Source organism: Prosopis cineraria, unplaced genomic scaffold, assembly GCF_029017545.1.
Source record: "Prosopis cineraria cultivar Desert tree isolate PC_DT_omini unplaced genomic scaffold, ASM2901754v1 PC5, whole genome shotgun sequence".
Classification (NCBI taxonomy): domain Eukaryota; kingdom Viridiplantae; phylum Streptophyta; class Magnoliopsida; order Fabales; family Fabaceae; genus Prosopis; species Prosopis cineraria.
Genome location: NW_026555336.1, coordinates 38,887,876 through 38,907,322, shown reverse-complemented (window position 1 = coordinate 38,907,322; position 19,447 = coordinate 38,887,876). Strand labels below are relative to the sequence as shown.

Sequence of the window (19,447 nt, the reverse complement as noted above, 5' to 3'; positions counted from 1 at the left end):
GTGGATTGTAATGTCTTAATGAAATTAATAACAAGAATTTATTATAGAATAAATAATTTATAAAAAGAACTATATGTCTAATTTAATTAAAAATTATATAAGGCTAAGCATATAAAAAAACATGTTGTTAATTCTCATTTTTACTTACATATTTATATATCTATTTTCATTAAAATCATTTCCACTATACCAAATGGGTTATACTTTTGTTCACCAATAGATTTTTGTGTTGGCAATAGAATTTGAACCCACCATCTTATAGATTAAATGTAAAAGCCTTAATATCTGGACTACTATTTGCTGTCCAAGTGATTTGACTTTTCTTTACATAAAAATTTAATTATGAAGAAAATTAACATTATGAAAGTTCATATTCATGTGGTGTTATATATGTATGTATGTATGTATGTATGTATGTATGTATGTATGTATGGATGTATGTATGTTGTTGTTCTCTTTTATGTATAAACACATGGTATTAAAAACCGGACCGAACCGACCGGGTCAACCCGAAAACTGGTGACCTGGTCCCTTGTCCAGTTTGGGTTTATCCTTAACCGGTGAGAGAGTGAACCGGTGTAACCCGGATAACCCTGTGGGTTGACCGGGTTAATCGGGTTATTATTTTTTTAAACTTTTGCCCCTAAAATGATGTCGTTTTTTATTTTTATTTTATTTTTAATTTTTTAAAGCTCTGAATTTGGAAATAAGATAACAAAAAAAAGTGAAATTGAAGTCAAAAAATGAAAAATTAGAGGCAGAGCATGCTAAGTTCAAAAATATAGTATTTTATTATTATTAGACTTTTGAGTGGTTGGATTTGGTTGAATGTTTTTATAATTAATGTCTTTTTATTTAAATTGTATTATTTTAATCATGACCGGTTTGCCGCCGGTTCAACTCCGATTGAACCACTAATCCGTGACTCAATGCCATGATCCGATTTTATGTGCCTTGGTATAAACACATGAATGGAATGAATGATATAATTGGGGGCATCATATTCATACGAGTACGATTGTAAATGTTAATTGTTTTAAAATTAAACCAACATGGAAAGGTTTTCAACATGGAAAGGTTTTGATCAGGGAAAAAAGAGTTTTACTCAGACAGAAATGAACAGCAGTAACTGGTCTGTTTGTGGAACTGCGTCTTTGGGGGCTCTTATTACCGTTCTAGAACCAGAACCAATCGAAATTATCTCACACTATGCAATTATATATATATAAAACAGAAAGATCTTTGGTTTTCTTGTTGCCCTGGGTTTTCTTCCCCACGCACAACCCTTTTCTCTCTGAAAAACCCTAATTATAGCTCGCCGTTTATCCCTCTATCTTCCCTTTACTACTCATCAAGATCAGGTACTTGTGGACCCTCTCCCTTGTCAATGGCACTGATTCTTGTTGCGAAATTTCGTTGAACCGCGTTTCAATTTTCATTGATTTGTGCAATTCCGTGCGATCGGGATTCCCCAAGTGTGGGTTCTGATTAATTCTGATTCTCTGCTTCTTTGATTGCTAGATTTTGTTTCTGGAATCGAGGTTATGCTATTCTTGTCTGCATGAGTTTGGTGTTTAGATGTCTGAATCAAATTTCTGTATGTCTTTGATCTTTGACTCCGCTGCTGAATTATGCATCCATGACGCTTTGTCTGGATGCCAAGAATACTGGGGATAGATGAGGATGGACAATTGATGTGTTTTGCTGTTTTTCTTCTTTTTTTAATGTATGAACTAACGCAAATCATTTGTTTCGGATTGGGTTGAGTTGATCCTGTTATTTTTATTCTCTTTTTTAAGGTAGCCAGGGTTGAGACGAGTCCAACATCTTCGCAAGGTGGTTCGCAGCAATCCAACAAATTACCGTGACCAGTGCGCGAATTGGTCTTGATTTTGTCCAGGGTTTGTAAAGGACCTTGTGGGCTTCTTTTTTTTTTTTTTTTTCCTTTTCAAAATCTTCATTCATCACCGACGTGGAGTTGGGTATGTGAATTATTAGATCGTGAAAGGTGTGATAATTGAGGTGCTGATAGAATGCCAATGGAGCAGTGATTAAATTAATTTGAAGATTTATTTGTTATCTCTGAGTTTTGGAGTAGCATGGACAACGGATGCGATGTAAATCACTTGGATGGTGATGTTCTTTTGCCTCCTCGGAAGCGCCTTCTTGCTGGATTGAAGAAGCAGAATTGTGATGGTGACGCTGCTGCTTCTCCATCTCTGGCTGCTTCTTCATGTGTTAGGGCTTCTGAGGTTGCTTCTCCTTCTTCATCTTCTTGTTCAAGTGAATTTGAAGCTCGCCTTAAGCATTTATTGAATTCTCATTCAAATAACCCTAACCTCACCCATGAGGAGATTGCTGAGGCCTCAAAATCAGCAGCTGAAGCTGCTACTAAGGCCGCAGAAGCTGCAAGAGCTGCTGCCGAAGAAAAAGCTGCAAGAGCAGCAAAGGCTGTTGCTGCAGCCAAGAGTGCATTAGATTTGGTTGCATCTTTTTCTGAAGAGGCAATTTCCAAGGAAAGAAATTTGAAAAGGAACAAGCTAAAGAAGCACTTACCGGTTCAGCTGTTGTACAGAAAAAACCAACCGGTCGAAAGTTGTAGGAAAGATGAAGAGTTAGCCCGTAAGTTACACCGAGCCATGAACAGCTCTCCTAGAATCTCAAAAAATTCTCCAAATTCAGACTCAAAGGGGAACAAGCACAAGAAGCCTAAAAGCTCTTCAAGCTTTGAAATAACCGAAGTCTCTGATGCCGGTATGGCAGTAGGACAAGATTGCTTATCTTTGAACAATGGCCATGCAGTAGGAGGCAAAAATGGCTATGAAGTTTCCATCCAAGAGGCATGCTCAAGCAAGGAAGATAAGAAGGGAGGTAGATATGATAAATACAGTCAAATGGAGATATATAACGGGGAAGCAGAGTCAAGCCAGTCAAAAGAGAAAATCTCTGAAGATTTGTCTCCCATAGGTAAGAAAAGGGGAAGGGTGAAGCTTAAGAAGTTACCCTTGAGCATTTGCACATCTAAAGATAAGGCACAGCCAAAGGAAGAGAGAAGGGCTGGAAGCTCTTCGTTGACTGATATCAATGCAGACGCAAATGGCCTTGTTAATATACCTTTGTTTCAAGTTGAATCAACCACAGAGAGAGTGATCCCGATTGAAGCTACATCAATGTGGAAATGTCAGGAGTTCAAGGCACCGTCATGTATCAAACAAAATAAAGCTGTGCAGTCATAATATTCAAATTACATTGACAAGAATCGGGTCTGTCATGATAGAAGCCTGTGGCTGAGGTAGGAATTATGATGCTCCTTTTTTTACTTCCTTTTTTTTTTTTTTTAGGTCCCCGTAAATGGCCTTTATCTTGTTCATGTTTTGTTTTGTATTTAATTTCTGTTGACTAAATGTATAATTAGATTGTTAGTTTCCTGCCATAGAATGCTTCTCTCATTTTAAAGTTGTGTCCCTTTAATTGACAACAAAACATGAGTTTAGATAGAACGATGGCGTGAATTTGAATAACTTCTCTATTGTGTTGCATATGCTATCTGGCACTAGTTCTGAGAATAATGTATTGAAAATCTGAATCTCATGTTCAGACATTTTACCTAGCTGATTATTTTCCTTGTACTGATTTTTTTTGGCTTCTTCTCTATTCAAGAGGGTAATTAAGAATTTACTCATTTAGTCATTTTGTGAAAGGGTGATCCATCTATTGGGAATTTATCAGTTGCTCGAGTGTCATACTCTTATTCAATGAACTTTTCTATGATTAAGTAACGAGAGGCAACTTTTGACGAAGCTAAAAAAATTAATCGTTTGATACTATAGCTTTGGCTTAGTTAAAATCTAGTCTTGAACTTTGATTCAGTTAAAACTTAGTTATTGATCTTTGACTCAATGCTTATAATTTTGATTCGATTAAAAATTAGTTTTTAAATTTTGATCTGGTGTAACCCGATTTTTATAGTTTGTTAACCATTTAAAATGTTGGTCATTGTATTTCATAAAATAGCATTATAAGGAATAAAGTCATTCCTTGAAACTTAAAGACTAATGTTTTATATCCTTAAAATTATAGGAATTGTACTGAATTAAAATTCAAGACTCCCTAGATAAAAATTACAAGGGCTAACTTGTATCAAGCTAAGATTTTGGGACTCTACTACAACTTATTTAAAATTATTGGGGCCATGCAGTTCATTTTCCAAAAAAAATAATTACTCTCGTGGCAATAAATATAAAATGACTTTGTTGCTGCTATGCTTCTTCTGCAATTATCCGTATCATGTTGGATCTAGTTCTAAGATTACAATTACATGCTTGTTTTATTTATCGCAACTGTCACATGCAATATACTCCGTTTCTCTAGAAGTATAAATTATTTTTAACTGAATTTTATTTTTAATAAAGTAGTTATTTACTTTTAAATTAATCCTTTTTTTTTATATTTATCCTTATTAAATATCCTACAATAAATATAAAGTCATTATTAATATTGATATTTTTGAAAAAAAAAATAATAATTATATTTTGAAAAATTTAAAATATTTTATATTTTTATACATTTAATTTTTTAAAAAATATTTTATATTTTTAAATGAAAGGAGTATTTATGATTATTGCCGAGTCAGATTTTGATCATAAGGAAAGGGGGAAAAAGCTACTACAGTACTACTTATCATTTGTAGCTTATTTATATGTTTCCCATTATATCTGATTGGCGAATCTCCCTCCGTTGCACTGTATATTTTGTTATTTTAGGGAAAAATATGGTTTATATTACAAGTCTTTTCAAAACTTCACGGTAATTTTCGATAATACTTTTCTTTTTTTATCATTGGAACAATCATAATTTTTTTTGTTGTTACAATGTTTTTAGAGTTATTAAATAAAGGATAAATTTTGTAAAACATGTCATATTTATACATATTTCTTGTATTTTTTATTTATGTGCAATAATATTAAAAAATAAATACCAGCACAATAAAAGAGGGTGAATACGAGTAATTGGGTATTTTCTTATGTCCTTATTAGAAGACACACTGATAATGCTTAATATATAATACTGGATTTCCTATTTAAATTCTTTAATTATGAAAGAAAATGTAATGTAAATTTAATTTTTTTCACTGAAATGTGGGTAAAATTAAAAATTTATTGTTTTTAGCTAAATTTCATGACTTAATCAGCTTTCTTTATTTTAATAAGCTAGTTAGAAATTTTTTATAATAAAAAAGATAAGTTTTTGCATAGTATATACACATCCACAATCACGAGCCACATTGGGTCACTTTGGATAAAAATTATAAGTGGGATATGTAAAAATTTATAACTTTACACCCCATACTCTTAATATTTTGTACCCTCTTAATTAAATAAAAAATATTTAGACTCAAAAACTTATTAATTATATAATATTTTAGTGATTTAGATAAAATATGAAGAGCATATTTATAATATAAGATCATATTAATATATTTAATATAATTTTTTTAAATAAAAAATGATGATAAAACTATTTATATTATTATAATTTTAATTTTGGCATAATTATTATTTTTTAAAAAAATTAGTTTTTTATTAAATTATTTCACACCTTTTAAATTTAGGTCCTGACGCAGCCCCCGCGCACTTAGCGTGGCTTCTTCAAGTTTTTGCGGAATACCGAGAACTCCTTCATAGCTGAACCAATAATTTGAAAGTTTCAATGTCAATTCTTCACTTCAAGGTCAAAAATCAATTCTTCACTCCGTTGGCCAAATCAGTGATTCAGCATATTGAATGGCTACAAGATATTCCCCCCATTTTAAATTATAAAATATTTTTAAATAAAATTTTACATATCAATAACTCTTATTAAGTATACTTAATAACTTTATTTTTTAAATAAAAATATAAATTTTTAAAACTATCATTCATTTAATACCTTCAAATTCACACCTAATTAGTATTAGATATAGAGAGAAATGGTAATATTCAAATAAGTATATTTAATGAAACTTTAATTTTTTCAAAGTGACTTATATTTTAGGACAGCAAACTTCTTTCAAAAGTGTCTTATAATTTGAGATAGAGAGAGTATACTCTTCTGGTCCTATAACTTATTAACATATTTTACCAGAGTTAAGAAAAATTTTAAAATTTATTAACTATATCTAAAAATTTAATAATTTTTTAACTTTATTCTTATTAAATACTCCTTTCATTTTTTATTGTTAGAGAAACTATCACTTTTGACTTATATTTTTTTATAATCAAAATCATCCGTTCCAATAAGTATTTATCACACATTTTTTAAATCACCTCTCATAATTTATATTAATGAGAAACAATTAACGTATGCTTATGTTGACTAACACAAGGACATTTTAGTCTACATCTTTTATTTTTAGACATAATTATAATAATTAATTAAATTTTTTAAATTGTGTGGTATAATTTTTTTATTTTATACTCCATCCATTTAAAAATGTAATGCATTTTTTTAAAAAATTTGATATTAAAAAATATAAGGCATTTTTAATCTTTCGAAGTGTGGTCATTGCCTTTTTTTTAAAAGTGTCCCTATTAGTAATGATTTTATATTTATTATAGGGTGTTTAATAGGGGTAAATATAAAAAGATAAAGTTAATTTAAAAGTAAATAACTACTCTATTGATGGTGAGATTCGATTAAAAATATCTTATATTTTTAAATAGAGGAAGTATATAAAAACAGAAGGGGTATATATACTTTAACAACATATACTCTCCTTTCAACATTTAATCAAAGGGAAATGAGAGAATTTATTATGAAAATTTAATAAAGTGATTTATAAATTAAAAAAAATCCTCTCCCTTCTCTATAAATAAAATTAAAGGGAGTACCTCATTTTCTAATATGAGAAAAATTATCATATGGTTCTTTGTTTTCATTTATAAGTAAATTATAAATTTTAAAAAATATTTATCAAATTTTTTAAATTATCTTAGTTAATGTTTATTTTCATTAGATAAATTTATTTTATCAATTATAGAAATAATTCAGTTCAAATTTTTAATTTCAAATTTAATTATTATATTTAATTAATTTTTTTTAAATTATGTGAATTGATTATTTTTTATAAATTTAAAAATAGAGGAAGTCTTTGGGCAAAAAAAAAAAAAGAAAAGAAAAGAATACGGAGAGAGTAAGATATATGTATAGGAATTATATTTAGCATACAAAATGTGGCATAAATTTTAATCCACAGAATTCTAATATGATATTCCCTCCATTAAAAAATATAAGACATTTTTAACTAAATCTCATCCTCAATAAAATAGTTATTTACTTTTAAACTAACCCTATCTTTTTATAATATTCCTATTAAATACCCTACAATAAATATAAAATTATTATTAATAGAAGCACTTTTTTTTAAAAAATAATGATTACACCTTAAAAGATTAAAAGTGCCTTACATTTTTGAATATTTAACTTCTCAAAAAATATCTTATATTTTTAAACGGAAGAAATATGTGTTTTGTGATAAAATTTTAAATTATATATTTTAAAAACATATCCAAATAATATATTAACCTTAGGAACATTCTGCAGTTTTAAAAATTACCTAATTAATATATAACAATATAAAAAGGTCATTTTTCAATTTTTTTAATGAAGGTAACTTTGACAAAAAAATTCAATTAACTACTTTGATAATGGAGTTGATTATTTAGTTATACACATTATTTAATGTTGCATTTGGATTAACAAAAATTTAAATTTGGATTTGGGCTAAATTCTCCATTTAAATACAAAAAGATTATAGATTTAAATTTGGTTTAAATCTAAATTCATTTGTTATTATAATTATTTTATATTTTAAATTTTTTTTATTTATAGTTATTTAAAATTATAGCCACTGTAACTCATGTTCTTTTATGGTTTTCAAATTTATTTAATTTGCCCAACCTTATTTTATTTATCCAAAATTTGAAATTCTAAATTTAATTATAAATGTGTAACTTTTGCCTAAGAAAATTAGAATGGAGTTTTATGATCTTTGATCTTAATCACTCGTACATTTTAAACCTTGTGTTGATAAGATGTGTCAAAATATTTTTTATAATATATTTATTTACACGGTTTTTTTATAGCCTTTTATTCAAAAAAAATTTATTTTACATAAACAGTTTGACCACGTTTTTGGCAATCAAATTCTTGGGCTTCCGCAAACATGTCTCGTAGGCCTCCGCACTTGCAAGTCACAAGCTGGTTGGCAGGAAATAAATAAATAAATCTCGAGCTCAAATGAAGGAATTAGGCCTCTACAAACGTCTTAGCTTTGTCAAAGCCCAATAAAAAAAAAAACTAATGCAAATAGTTTTTACAGTCTAAAGTACACTGAACCTTGTTCTCGGTGCCGTCAGATGATGGTTCAGTTTGATTTGATCAATTAAATTTTTGTTTTATCTCATCTTCCTTTCTTTTTAAAGATAAAGTTTATCTCATGTTCCAAAGCTATTTGTTGCAGGTCTCAAGTGTCGGCGTCTAGAATCATAGATCTATGATATTAAGATTGCGTTACACAGGTGCAATGGCATTGAACCAAACATGCCCTATCCTAGCTTGTGGCCTTTTCTTTTTTCTTTTAATGGTATTCATCCACCTTAAGTAAGTGGACATTAATAAAATTTAGACACTTTTCTCTTCTCTCACCAAAAAAAAAAAAAACAATGGAATTGCTTGATGACATTTTTATATTGAACGAGTCAACTTACAAGAGAATTGAATAATTTTTTTTTCCTTTATTAAGTTTAAATTTATCAGGATCATCTTATCATGATTCTTGTGTGCAACTAACTCTATATATTAACTTGGAATAAATTTAATTAATAAGTGCACAACTAACTACGATTTTGATTTTTATAGGAGTGACTTTATTTCTTGAATTACGCATTATCTTCAAACAACTCGCCTCAACACCTCCTGAAAGATTGGGATTAGTATTTTGTGTGGGAAGCTGTGGCAAGTTAAGAATTGTAGAATCTTTAATGACGAATCTTTCGCTGTGAATGCTATTCTCTCATACGTTTGGACAGTTACTAAGCATACTTTAAAAGCTTTCTCTAAGATTAACTCTCTGATGTAATTTCCTTCTCTTTGTTTTTTCCTAGGCTTTTAAGCTCTCCTTGTACACTCTTGTTTTGAATAATATATTTACATCCATTTCAAAGATCCAAATGTTCATGTTAATTACTTTGCTGTAACAATTTGTTTTACCTTACAAGTATCCTAGTAATCTAACAGTGGGTCTTGAATACCTTTTATCTCTTTTTTAGTTTCCTGCAGATCTGTATGTTAAAGAAAAATTTAAGATAGCCTCCTAGATACATACACTATTTATCATCCCAAGGCCCACTAATATTGCAAATTGCATATATTATAATTTCACAGCAACACGACCTCGACAATATCTATATGATCATGCGGATGTCATTCTAACAACAAATGATCAGAATGACCGTTAACCACTCGACAATTCTTCCGAACCTCACCGCAATGACCGGATTGTAAGTCGCCCATTTTTAGCATCCCGTTGACAAAATCTTTAAAGAATTGACTTTGATCCCTACTATAGAGTTCCACGTACCCTCTAGTCTTAGGGAAAGTGAAGAGTGTTTGATCCGAGTTCAAAAAGCCTCTACCGGCAACCAAGTCCTTGAAGTATTGATTGTCAAACACACATGGAGTGGCATCAAGATCGCCAGTGACATTCTGGTCCACGTTGAGAGGGCATAGCTTGTCTAGCTTCTCTCTGAAGCCTGGTTCAATGGCAGGGTCAGGTTTTCCAGAACCAGACTGGTTGTAGAGCCTGAACATGATGGAGAAGCAACGAGCTTGGCCTATGGAGTGAGAACCTGAGAGGGCTACGAGGTCTCTGATGCTTAGGTTGAACTTCCTGAAGAGATCGACGAGGGCACTTGCATTGGCTCTTGGACTGGGCATTATGTTGTTTGAGTCTTCTTGGCTTGCTGTTAAGCTGTCTAGTCGTCCCAGTCTTACTTTCCAATCAGGTCCTCCTGCCTGCAACACATGTTTAAATACTCTAATTAATTTGTTATTGACTGACTCGTGATAAAATGAAATTATTTAACTAATGATTTTGAAACGAGAAATTAATTAAAATTTGGGTTAGTTGCGGAGGGGAACAAGTCATTGAGAAACGCCAAAGCAAATACGTTTGATGGAGAATGGCATTTTTGTCCTTCTATAGGCAAAATTACATAAATATCCATAGATTCACTCATTGCGATCCGTGCGAATGCAGACGGACTCAGTAAAGATGGGGGTTACTCATACAAATAATTTACGGGAGTTGATTTTAACCTTTGAAACCTTATAAAAAGTTATGTGCAATTCAGGATCTCATGGGAAACCAAAAACATTTAATAGACTTTGTTTCGCCTTCAAATTTTAATAGATTTTAAGTTATTTCATTTTAAGATGGTGGAGTATGGATGGATATTACCATTTGTTTACTATATACTGTTTTTTGAAATTAAATATTCATTACTATTATTTTATTTTAAACATATATCATTCAAAATTTATTTCTAGTTAGTTCAGTCCCAGATCACAAATAGATGTCTCCTTGACCCATTATTATACAGGGCATCGAAAAATCAAAATAAAAATTTTAAAGACAATTGATGATTAATTACAGTTAACAGATCTGTGTTTACTTTAGGAAGGAAGATTTCAGGGGCCCAAAAAAAAAAAAGTTTAGGAAGGAAGGTGAAGCTAGTAAGTACCAGTGCGACGGCGTCTCTGGCAGCCATTATTACGATATCTGCGCAAGAAACGACTCCGGGGCATGCCTTTTCCAGTTCTTCCTTTGCTTCGTCAATCACTTCATAGGATCTCAGCGAATTTATGTTCGACAGTGCCAATTTCTCTCCAAGCATCGTCGGGGTGTCATCTAGCAGCATCGAACCGTCACATCCCTTCACGAATCAAGGTTTTCATCAGATTCAACCAATTCTTATTTTCATACTGTTTCAAGATTTCCGGCTCGTCGTATTTAAGATTTCTCAAGGGAATCAAATGCAGCTTACAAGCAACGGGTCGAAATTTTAGATAGGACAGAAGTGAGACTGTAAAATTTGAATTGAATTTACTTTGGACGGTGAAAGAGTACTAGTGAGCGACTCACGTTGACGAAGCAATCGTGAAACTGGAATCGCATGACCGAGGCCACACTTCGTGGCTCCCTGATTAGTGCTTTCCTCATGACGCCTCGGACAATCGATTCAGCGTCAGGGCACGTGCTGTGGTAAAAGCCAGGTCGGAGATCCGCAGAAATCACCGTCGCAGCGTGCAGGAGAAAGATGAGAAGCAGAGATATTGTCGCCATGGTCGGTAGTTCCTACTCCAAGAGAAGTTGATTGGAAGCGCCTCTATGAACTCTATAAATTGAAGCCGGGGATACCGGTCTGGCTGGAATTTCGTGACGGAGCGAATGAATGTTCGACGAGTGTAATGAATGCATGTGAGGTAATGAATCACCACTACCGACGCTGCGATACAGTCACAGGGCATGATCAGTTACAAATATGGAAACATGACAAAAATGGACCTGTTTATTATTTAAAGAATTAAATGTTTAAAAATATATTTTTAAATATTTTAAAATATAATTATTATATTTTTTTTAAAAAAATGTCTCTATTTATAATAATTTTGTATTTGTGGTAGGGTGTTTCATACTTTATATAAGAATAGATATCAAAAAATATATTTAGTTTAAAAGTAAATAATTATTTTATTGAAAGTAAAATTCTGTTAAAAATATCTTATATTTTTAAATTGAAGGAGTACTTATTATCCAAATAAAAATATATTTCCTTCATCTATATTATTGAACACTCTCAGCTATTTCATAATTTTTTTAATATCATAAAAAAATAAAATGTATTTTTATTTTTATTTTTAATTTTAAATAATAATATAACTATATTAAATATTTTCATGCTAATTAACAAGAGATAAAATTAAAAAAATAATTTAATTATTATAAGATATTATATATTTTAAAGTATAAATTACTTTTAAAAAATATTTTGTAAATTGGACGGGAGGGAGTATAATTTAAAGTGTTGCTTGTGAGTGGGGGGCACATGATGCTTTCGTTTTCAAGGATCTGATGCTTTTGCTTATACCATATCCATAGGATGAGGATGAATGTGGCGAGGAACTACTGGTTTGGCTGCAATTTGCGCCCCGGAGTCAGCAAAGCGGAGTGCTGCTTTTATAGCAATCGGTTATGCTGATCTGAATCGGATTCAGTATGGTGCGTCTGATTTCAATCTTTTTCTCTTCTGAAAAAGGAAAAGATCTGAAGGGAGAATGAGAACTTTAATAAATCTCACATTCATGCGTGAATTTATTTTAATCTTTTTGATAGGTGCTTTTCAGGATGGAAAGTCCAAGATTGATAGCGGCCATGAAAGTGCCGATTATGTACAGTCTGAAGATTTTGTATGAGATCTCAGTGGTTTATTTTACGTAAGTGACCTTGTTGATTTTACGTAAGGATTGAACCCTATGTTCTGCTTATTAAAAAAAAAAAAAAAAAAAGACTCCCTTGTTCTCCGAAGGGTTAAAATTTTAAAATAAACATTGTGAAAATTTGTAGGTGTCCATTGCTGTTTGCTTGAAGGAATCCTTTTTATGGAAACAAAAAATGATAGACTGAATGCGTAAATGAATGGAAATAAGAATGGGTTTTGATAAAATAAGGTAATTTATGTTTAAAGAAATAGTCTGTTCCAAATTTGTGTGTGGTTGAATAAAAATAATATAGAATTTAAAAAAAAAAGTATTGATGAAATCACCATGATGCCTGATTGCCTTTTAATTTTCTTATGGAGTAATCTATAATTTATCAATAATATTAAATATAAATAAGTTTTGTTCTGTTCATGACTTCTTATAATAAAAAGTGAACAAGTATAGAATAAAGATGTGAATAGCTTTGATATGGTAGAATATTGAACTGACTGACTAGCATTGACTGCACTGCAAGAAAAAGAAAAAAAAAAAAGAAAGAAAGAAAGAAAAGAAAAAAGTGCACCCAAATCAAGGACCACAGCGAATATTTAGTGGACTATTAGTTACAACTTATGATTTTGATTTTATTTACAATATTGATATTTTTAGTAATTTTTCAGATGTTAAATTTTTTATTTTTAATATTTAAGATAAAAAATATGGTTAAATTAGCAATTCATCTCCGGCATCTCTCGTTCCATTAATGTAGATTGCCAACTCATTCCAACAAGTGTCTGATCCCATTGAAATTGGGTAAGTTATCAAATTTAGAATAGAGGATGGCATGTAATGGAATTTTAATTAGAGCACCAACCTGCATAGAGAAGAAAAGTCAAGGGGACATGCCATGGTGGGGTTTGATCTGAATCTGATGGATAAGGCATGGGACATTCTTTTGACTTTACCTTATCAAATATCTGGTGGGAGAGCCAACCACTTTCCTCCTTTCTAGTCAAATTTGCTGATCATCGTGAAAGCCACTGCCTCCCAAAGGCAAACAAGAGCTGTGCAACTTCTAAAAGATGAGCAGGATAAGATGTTGGCGCAATTACTCAATTGTGTGTGGCCATCATCCACTCTAAGAACAAAAAGTATCCTTTATCAACATCACAGTTTTATCTCTCAAAATACTGGGAAGAAGACGAAGATATTATTGCTTAGAACAACCTAGAATCAAGTAAATAACAGCTCACAGGTTGCATATTATTGCGTTCTGTAGATAATCTTCGTATCCACTATCTTACTACATCAAAATGAATTATATGAACAAATAACATTTCACAAAATCCTTCATCCACAAGTTGATCGATGTCAAAACGCTATTTTGAAGAGATAAGTATGCCTATCCTATTACAATACCATACAAAGCTTTGCCAGAATAAAGTGAAACATCTTTGAGCACGTCCATCTTTCAACAACTCAGTGTCCAGAAAATACATTTTATTTTTCGTGAAGGCTCCTTTATCCCCCTTGCAAATGTTGATTAAAAGTTGACATTCCAGGCAAATAGTCCACTTTTTCCTATGCAGCCAAAGATCCTGAAGCAGCCTTCCTCGGGTCTAACAAATTTGTAATTGCACTATCAATTTGAGCAAATACTTCCTCCTTGGAGACATTTCCATTAATCTGAAAGACCACGAGCAAATGCGACGTGATTCATCACCAAAATATCGTATAAACAGCAGAGCCAACTCAACTACATATTTTACATTTTAAGAAACAAAGTGTTACAATCAACAAAAATATTCAGGCATCCACGACCAGATTAAATCATCCAGTTTTCAATGAGGATAGCAAGCCACTAAAAACATGGCTGCAGAAGGACTGAGTACCATTTGGGATCTTAGCCCAACATTTCCAGTAGTGTTTACCTAGAAAAGTAAGGGACAAAAAGCAAAGAGGGAAGAGAGCAAATCATACATAATAGGCACAGAAATAGGAAAAATTGTAGAATCCCATCATTTCCACATCATCCATAATAAAACCGTGTCACAGAGATACCCATACCCAAATATTGTGACAACACGACCTAAAAATTGAAGTCTATTTAAACAATCAGTAGCTATAGTATTGGGCAACCCTCAGGACAATATACTTAATCTCACAGGAGAAAAAACATTAGCATATGTGCAGCTGGACATACACGCTGTTAACTATTCTGTCATTGCACCTGCATGTATGTATGTCCATGCATGTACGGGGTCTTTTTTTTTTTTTTTGTGGGTGGGGGATGGGGGCATTTTGTAACGTACCTTAACGGTTATATTTTCATACATTGAAAGGACAGCCTCTACATTTTGATGATGGGTGTGCAATCGCAACTTAACCTAAGTCAAACCAAACAAGAAAGTAAATGAAAACTTATAGTAGGGCGTAATTGACTGTTCACTCAACTCCAAGCTAACTGCAAAAAACTGGGAAACTCTAAATGTCATTAAACAAAAAAAGCATTTTGTAACAGAACACTTAGAATCATGATGGACACAAAGCATGAGAAAATTTATGGTAACATATTCATGCCTTCTCTTCAGTATCATCAAAACGTTGGGTAAGCCTTGCTGCAATTTCCTCATTCTCTGGGGGGGAATACTTCAAATGATATATCTTTCCAGTAACAGGATCCAATCTTCGTCCAACTACTCTCTCCACAAGAACATCTTCAGAAACCTAAAAATTAAAGTAAAAGGTTGTAACAAAAGCATTTGCATTTGGCCACTTGAGCTAGGAGTGGTGGGGTGTGGCTAGAGACCAAAGGTTCAAGCATTTGCATTTGAAATTTCTTTGTTAGATTTATGATCCCAAGTTGCTTCCTCTCCAGCGAAGTCAAACCCATGTCACTTTTTGTTCATAGCATAAACTATTTGCATGTCAATGTTCCTAGAACCAACTATTATATTGGTCTTGCTTTCTATTTCTTAATTACTTTCTTTTCTAAATTGTGGGGGTCACTCAATGTTAAGTGTCTTGTGTGAAAGTGAATCATATTTAAATAGATAGCAAACTTCTCTTCACTGTCACTTTGTCAGTTCACATTGTGGTTCTCGGTTTTCTCTTTGGCATTAGCTGCCTCATGCCGGAAAGGATGCATGACTTCATTTGGGGATGAAAGAAGTACCATGATCACAAAATTGATAACATCAGTTTGACTCCTCGAGGGTTTCTTATAGTATCATCGCTGGTCTGGATAAACAATTTACTCGAGGAAAAAATAATTATTGACTCAGAGATGAGAAGTACTATTGTTAGTTTATATAGAATGTGATAAATTTTAGGATTAATGATATCAAGCCTTGAAACAACAAATCCTTACCTCTAGAAGAATAAAAAGATCTGGTTCAAACCCAAATTTCTTGAGTGCAGTTGCTTGTGATAAGCTCCTGGGATATCCATCCAAAAGCCAGCCATTCTCTTTAGAATCTGGCTTCAAAAGACGATCCTTGACCATCTACAGCATAAACATCAACATATCACAGATATGAAAAGCACTATTTGAATTTAATCTTTTTCTCCCTACCATGACAACTATTTCATCTGGGACCAATCGTCCTTTCTCCATATATTCTTTTGCTCGCTTTCCATTTTCACTTCCTGTTGCAATTTCTGCCCTAAGTAAATCTCCAGCAGCAATATGCACCAAACCATACTGCATATATGATGAGCACTTGATTCAATCTGGCTTTTCCAAGGAAAACCAGAAATAAGAGACTTAACTCATAGTCAGTAACTTTTTTTAAAATCTTAAAAACAGAGGCACACAATCAAGCACAGGGAAACTGGAAACATAAGATAGGGGCAACCGTGCAAAGGCATACCCAGGATAGTCAACTAAAGATTTTTAGTTTTTTGAACTATGATAATTTATTCAGCATAAAAAAGTGGAATTCCAAGATCAAACCCAAACCCATATAAATTGGTGTGGAGGATTCCTTGAAACATCATACAATCAAATCAAACTATTTCTTTGCAGTTGCAGTGTAGGCATATCGTTCTTATCATCTAGAAGAAAAAAGAAAGAGCAGAAGGATGCATTGGCCAAAGCAAATTAAGGTTAATGTGATCTCTTAATCACAACCCTTTTTCCTTCCATCAACCAAGTTATTGACTTGAAAACTATTGTCTCTGCGCAGTATAAAAATGAAAATCAAGCAACAAAAGGAATTTGTGAACTCTAGTTCATTAAGTGAATTCAAAATACTAATGAAGGGTCTTCAAAAAGGCCCAAAAAACTGACCGCCAGTCCATCTTCTAGAGTATATGGTTTAAACAGAAGAAACTTTAGTGGGACTGCTAAGTATTCCATTCATTTTCTTCTCTTTTTATTTTCAACTAGTTATTTTATCTTCTGTGATAATCGAGAACATAAAAAGTTGATAGGATAAACAATCAAATACTCTACTTATTTAAAAGTTTCTGATCTAAATGATGGCATAAAAGTTATCAAAATGTTTGTCCAATCAACAGTCATGTTTCGTAGGGAATATGAACAAAAACAATGGTAGCGAGGAAACTAAATTGACTAATATGAATAAGCAATGAACACAAATTATCCTAGTTTTTCCTCAGCATAAAAGTGCAGACTTTGCATTGGATCACGTTTTCCAAATAATTAAGGCAAACTAACGGATGTCTTTACTGAAATATAGAATGAAAACTCCACGGTAGCCTACACCGCAATACAAAAGGCTGTAGAGAGATGAAATGATTTAGAGTTGCACATATATACAAGTAAGAAAATCAATAAGACTATTCTGCCTTGTTCGAATGGGAGTACTACTGGCAAAAGTAAATTACATACCTTCTTGGTGATAAGCTCGCATTGTGTTCCCTTACCAGATGCAGGAGCTCCGGAAATCATAATCTTCGGCGGTTCCGGCTTTATAGATGCAACAATCTGCATAGTTTACAGAGATTGTCAGACACAGAAAAGACAGTCGTATATGGAAAGTATTACTAATCCTTTCTTCTTTGTTCCCCATCCAATACCTAACGTTAACTCAAGTCATCATATCAAGCCTATGAAGATAATAATGGCATTAACATGATGCTTCGAAAGAGCAAATTACCTTGAAAGGACCGTGGATTTCTCATTATGCAGAGCTTAAGATTGAAACCTCATATTTCAAAATGTTTTGAGCAATTAGAACATTTCACATGAACCCAGCACTAACTAATCTAACATTCCCCAGAGGGGATAGGAAGAAAACCAACATTCATTGGAAAAGCGAACTTAGATGAGAACCTTCACATACCGCAGAATTGACAGCCTTCGCCGTCGAAGACTTATTCAAGTGAAATCTGATTGAGGCCTCGGTGCTAAATCCATAATCCAATGAACAAAAGAAAGAAAGGTGAGAAGAAAGAGACTTGGATAAGTTCGCAGAGCAGCAAACGGGCGATAGAGTAGAAGAAGCGCGAGGCTGATTTGGATTTGCGAGTGCTGGGAAATTTACAATGCACGCCATATTCGTTCGCTTTGCTTGCTATTGGGATTTATTTTCGCTTTCAATCGGATACTCCGAGATAGGGAAATTCAATTCTCTGGATCTCAACGACGAAGAGTGACAACCTCGGAATCAATTCGCCGTTATTACTTTTGATAAAATTCAACGGAAAATGAAAATCTCCTGCGCCAGCGATTCGGATCAGATTGGCGGCTCTTGGCGCTCAGTGTTTTCCTCAAATTTTCAAGGCGAGCGGTGGAATTGGCAAAAGAAAATTAAAAAGTCAAGCAAAGGAGTTATTTTTTAATATAGGTTAAGTGAAAAGGCCTTTTTAAAAAAAAAATAATTGTTCGGTGATTGGTTAAAATATGCAGAAATTTTGAATATTAAGCGCAGTATTTGTGATTAATTTAATCAGTACATTATTTAATATTTAATGTTGGTCATGTTTCATCTGCCCGGCTTTTTATTTGAGTGAGATTTCGGGCCGTTTGGATAACTATCAAGAACATGTTCAAATCATATTTCAGTTGTATTTTTATCAAATTTAACAAATAGTTAAATTTTTTAAATATATTTTTACCAAATATAAACTGAAAACCATATTTACACTTTATCAAGAATGATTTTTATTGGTCATAATTATATAATATGTAATGTTAGAGAAGTGCTATATGATTGGCTGGCGGCCTCATCTTTCAAGGGTGTGGATCTAAATGGTTGGGTTCTCAACCTACACTCCCTCTCTTGTAAAGTCAGTAATTCAGACTAAGTTCAACAAAGTATTTTAAATTCATTTAAAAATAATTAAAGTTAAGTTTAATTATATAAATTTTTTTAAAATATTAGAATACTTTAAATCCAACTTTTGAAATTTTTATCTCTATATACATAAAATTGGTAAATTTGATCAAATTCGATGAGTTAATCTAAATTTGATCGAAAAAAATTAGAACCAAATTTAATTATATAAACTTTTTTAAAAAAAATATTTTAAATTTGATTTAAATAAATTCGATACGTTGGAATTATTGACTGTACTCTTTTGATTATTTTGGTAAAAAATTCAGAGTCTTCTCAAATGATTTGATGATTTTCTAACAGCCTGCTCTTAATCGTTATGGGGAAGGCATTGGTTAATTTTAGTTCAGTTATTTTGTCCTTTTCGAACGTCTTTGTCCTTGGGCTCATGACTCTTCACTTTTTGTAGTTATGAATGGAAGATATTTCCTTCGTTGCTTTTTTTTTTTTTAACTAGTTTTGATGCAAATGCAATTTCTGTTTTTATATAAAAACTTAAAAAATCAAACTAAGTTATCATTATTTTATAACGAGTCTTGTTATTTGGAGGGTAAAAGTGAGTCTTGGTATTCTTAGAATTTAAAGTGACTCGTAATAGAACTTAATAAATAAAGGGTTTTCACTTT

General features: G+C 32.1%; 3 protein-coding genes and 1 long non-coding RNA gene across 8 annotated transcripts; 2 read left to right on the top strand and 2 right to left on the bottom strand.

Annotated features, from left to right (window-relative positions):
• The first annotated feature begins 1,191 nt into the window (after positions 1-1,191).
• Positions 1,192-3,610, top strand: LOC129310522 (uncharacterized). 3 transcript variants are annotated; one of them, XM_054952381.1, is made up of 2 exons: positions 1,192-1,361; positions 1,808-3,610. In XM_054952381.1, the coding sequence occupies exon 2, from the start codon at positions 2,100-2,102 to the stop codon at positions 3,234-3,236; it is 1,137 nt and encodes a 378-aa protein (XP_054808356.1). In that variant the 5' UTR covers positions 1,192-1,361; positions 1,808-2,099; the 3' UTR covers positions 3,237-3,610. The 3 variants fall into 3 exon arrangements, with proteins under 3 accessions (XP_054808356.1, XP_054808355.1, XP_054808354.1); XM_054952380.1 differs by having other exon boundaries at positions 1,804-3,610; XM_054952379.1 differs by having other exon boundaries at positions 1,800-3,610.
• Positions 3,611-9,391: 5,781 nt separating this feature from the next.
• Positions 9,392-11,555, bottom strand: LOC129311260 (peroxidase 17). Its single transcript, XM_054953429.1, has 3 exons — positions 11,183-11,555; positions 10,782-10,973; positions 9,392-10,053 (listed from the first exon to the last, which is right to left on the bottom strand). The coding sequence occupies exons 1-3, from the start codon at positions 11,381-11,383 to the stop codon at positions 9,463-9,465; spliced, it is 984 nt and encodes a 327-aa protein (XP_054809404.1). The 5' UTR covers positions 11,384-11,555; the 3' UTR covers positions 9,392-9,462.
• Positions 11,382-12,608, top strand: LOC129311262 (uncharacterized). 2 transcript variants are annotated; one of them, XR_008593269.1, is made up of 3 exons: positions 11,382-11,523; positions 12,200-12,319; positions 12,445-12,608. It is a non-coding gene; the product is annotated as an uncharacterized LOC129311262 (long non-coding RNA). The 2 variants fall into 2 exon arrangements; XR_008593270.1 differs by having other exon boundaries at positions 12,434-12,608.
• Positions 12,609-13,747: 1,139 nt separating this feature from the next.
• LOC129311261 (adenylate kinase, chloroplastic) lies at positions 13,748-18,292 on the bottom strand. 2 transcript variants are annotated; one of them, XM_054953430.1, is made up of 7 exons: positions 17,829-18,291; positions 17,375-17,470; positions 16,094-16,222; positions 15,890-16,024; positions 15,100-15,246; positions 14,832-14,906; positions 13,748-14,205 (listed from the first exon to the last, which is right to left on the bottom strand). In XM_054953430.1, the coding sequence occupies exons 1-7, from the start codon at positions 18,039-18,041 to the stop codon at positions 14,101-14,103; spliced, it is 900 nt and encodes a 299-aa protein (XP_054809405.1). In that variant the 5' UTR covers positions 18,042-18,291; the 3' UTR covers positions 13,748-14,100. The 2 variants fall into 2 exon arrangements, with proteins under 2 accessions (XP_054809405.1, XP_054809406.1); XM_054953431.1 differs by lacking the exon at positions 14,832-14,906 and having other exon boundaries at positions 17,829-18,292.
• Positions 18,293-19,447: the final 1,155 nt, after the last annotated feature.

What these genes read in the sequence shown, in the direction of transcription:
- LOC129311260 (XM_054953429.1), bottom strand. Translation starts at nt 11,383, where the DNA reads ATGGCGACAATATCTCTGCTTCTCATCTTTCTCCTGCACGCTGCGACG. An exon ending in TTCACGATTGCTTCGTCAAC is followed by an intron (nt 10,974 to 11,182) that starts GTGAGTCGCTCA and finishes TGATTCGTGAAG; the next exon opens with GGATGTGACGGTTCGATGCT. An exon ending in CCAGAGACGCCGTCGCACTG is followed by an intron (nt 10,054 to 10,781) that starts GTACTTACTAGC and finishes CATGTGTTGCAG; the next exon opens with GCAGGAGGACCTGATTGGAA.
- LOC129310522 (XM_054952381.1), top strand. Translation starts at nt 2,100, where the DNA reads ATGGACAACGGATGCGATGTAAATCACTTGGATGGTGATGTTCTTTTG.
- LOC129311261 (XM_054953430.1), bottom strand. Translation starts at nt 18,041, where the DNA reads ATGGCGTGCATTGTAAATTTCCCAGCACTCGCAAATCCAAATCAGCCT. An exon ending in CGAAGGCTGTCAATTCTGCG is followed by an intron (nt 17,471 to 17,828) that starts GTATGTGAAGGT and finishes TAAACTATGCAG; the next exon opens with ATTGTTGCATCTATAAAGCC. An exon ending in CAGATGAAATAGTTGTCATG is followed by an intron (nt 16,025 to 16,093) that starts GTAGGGAGAAAA and finishes TTTATGCTGTAG; the next exon opens with ATGGTCAAGGATCGTCTTTT.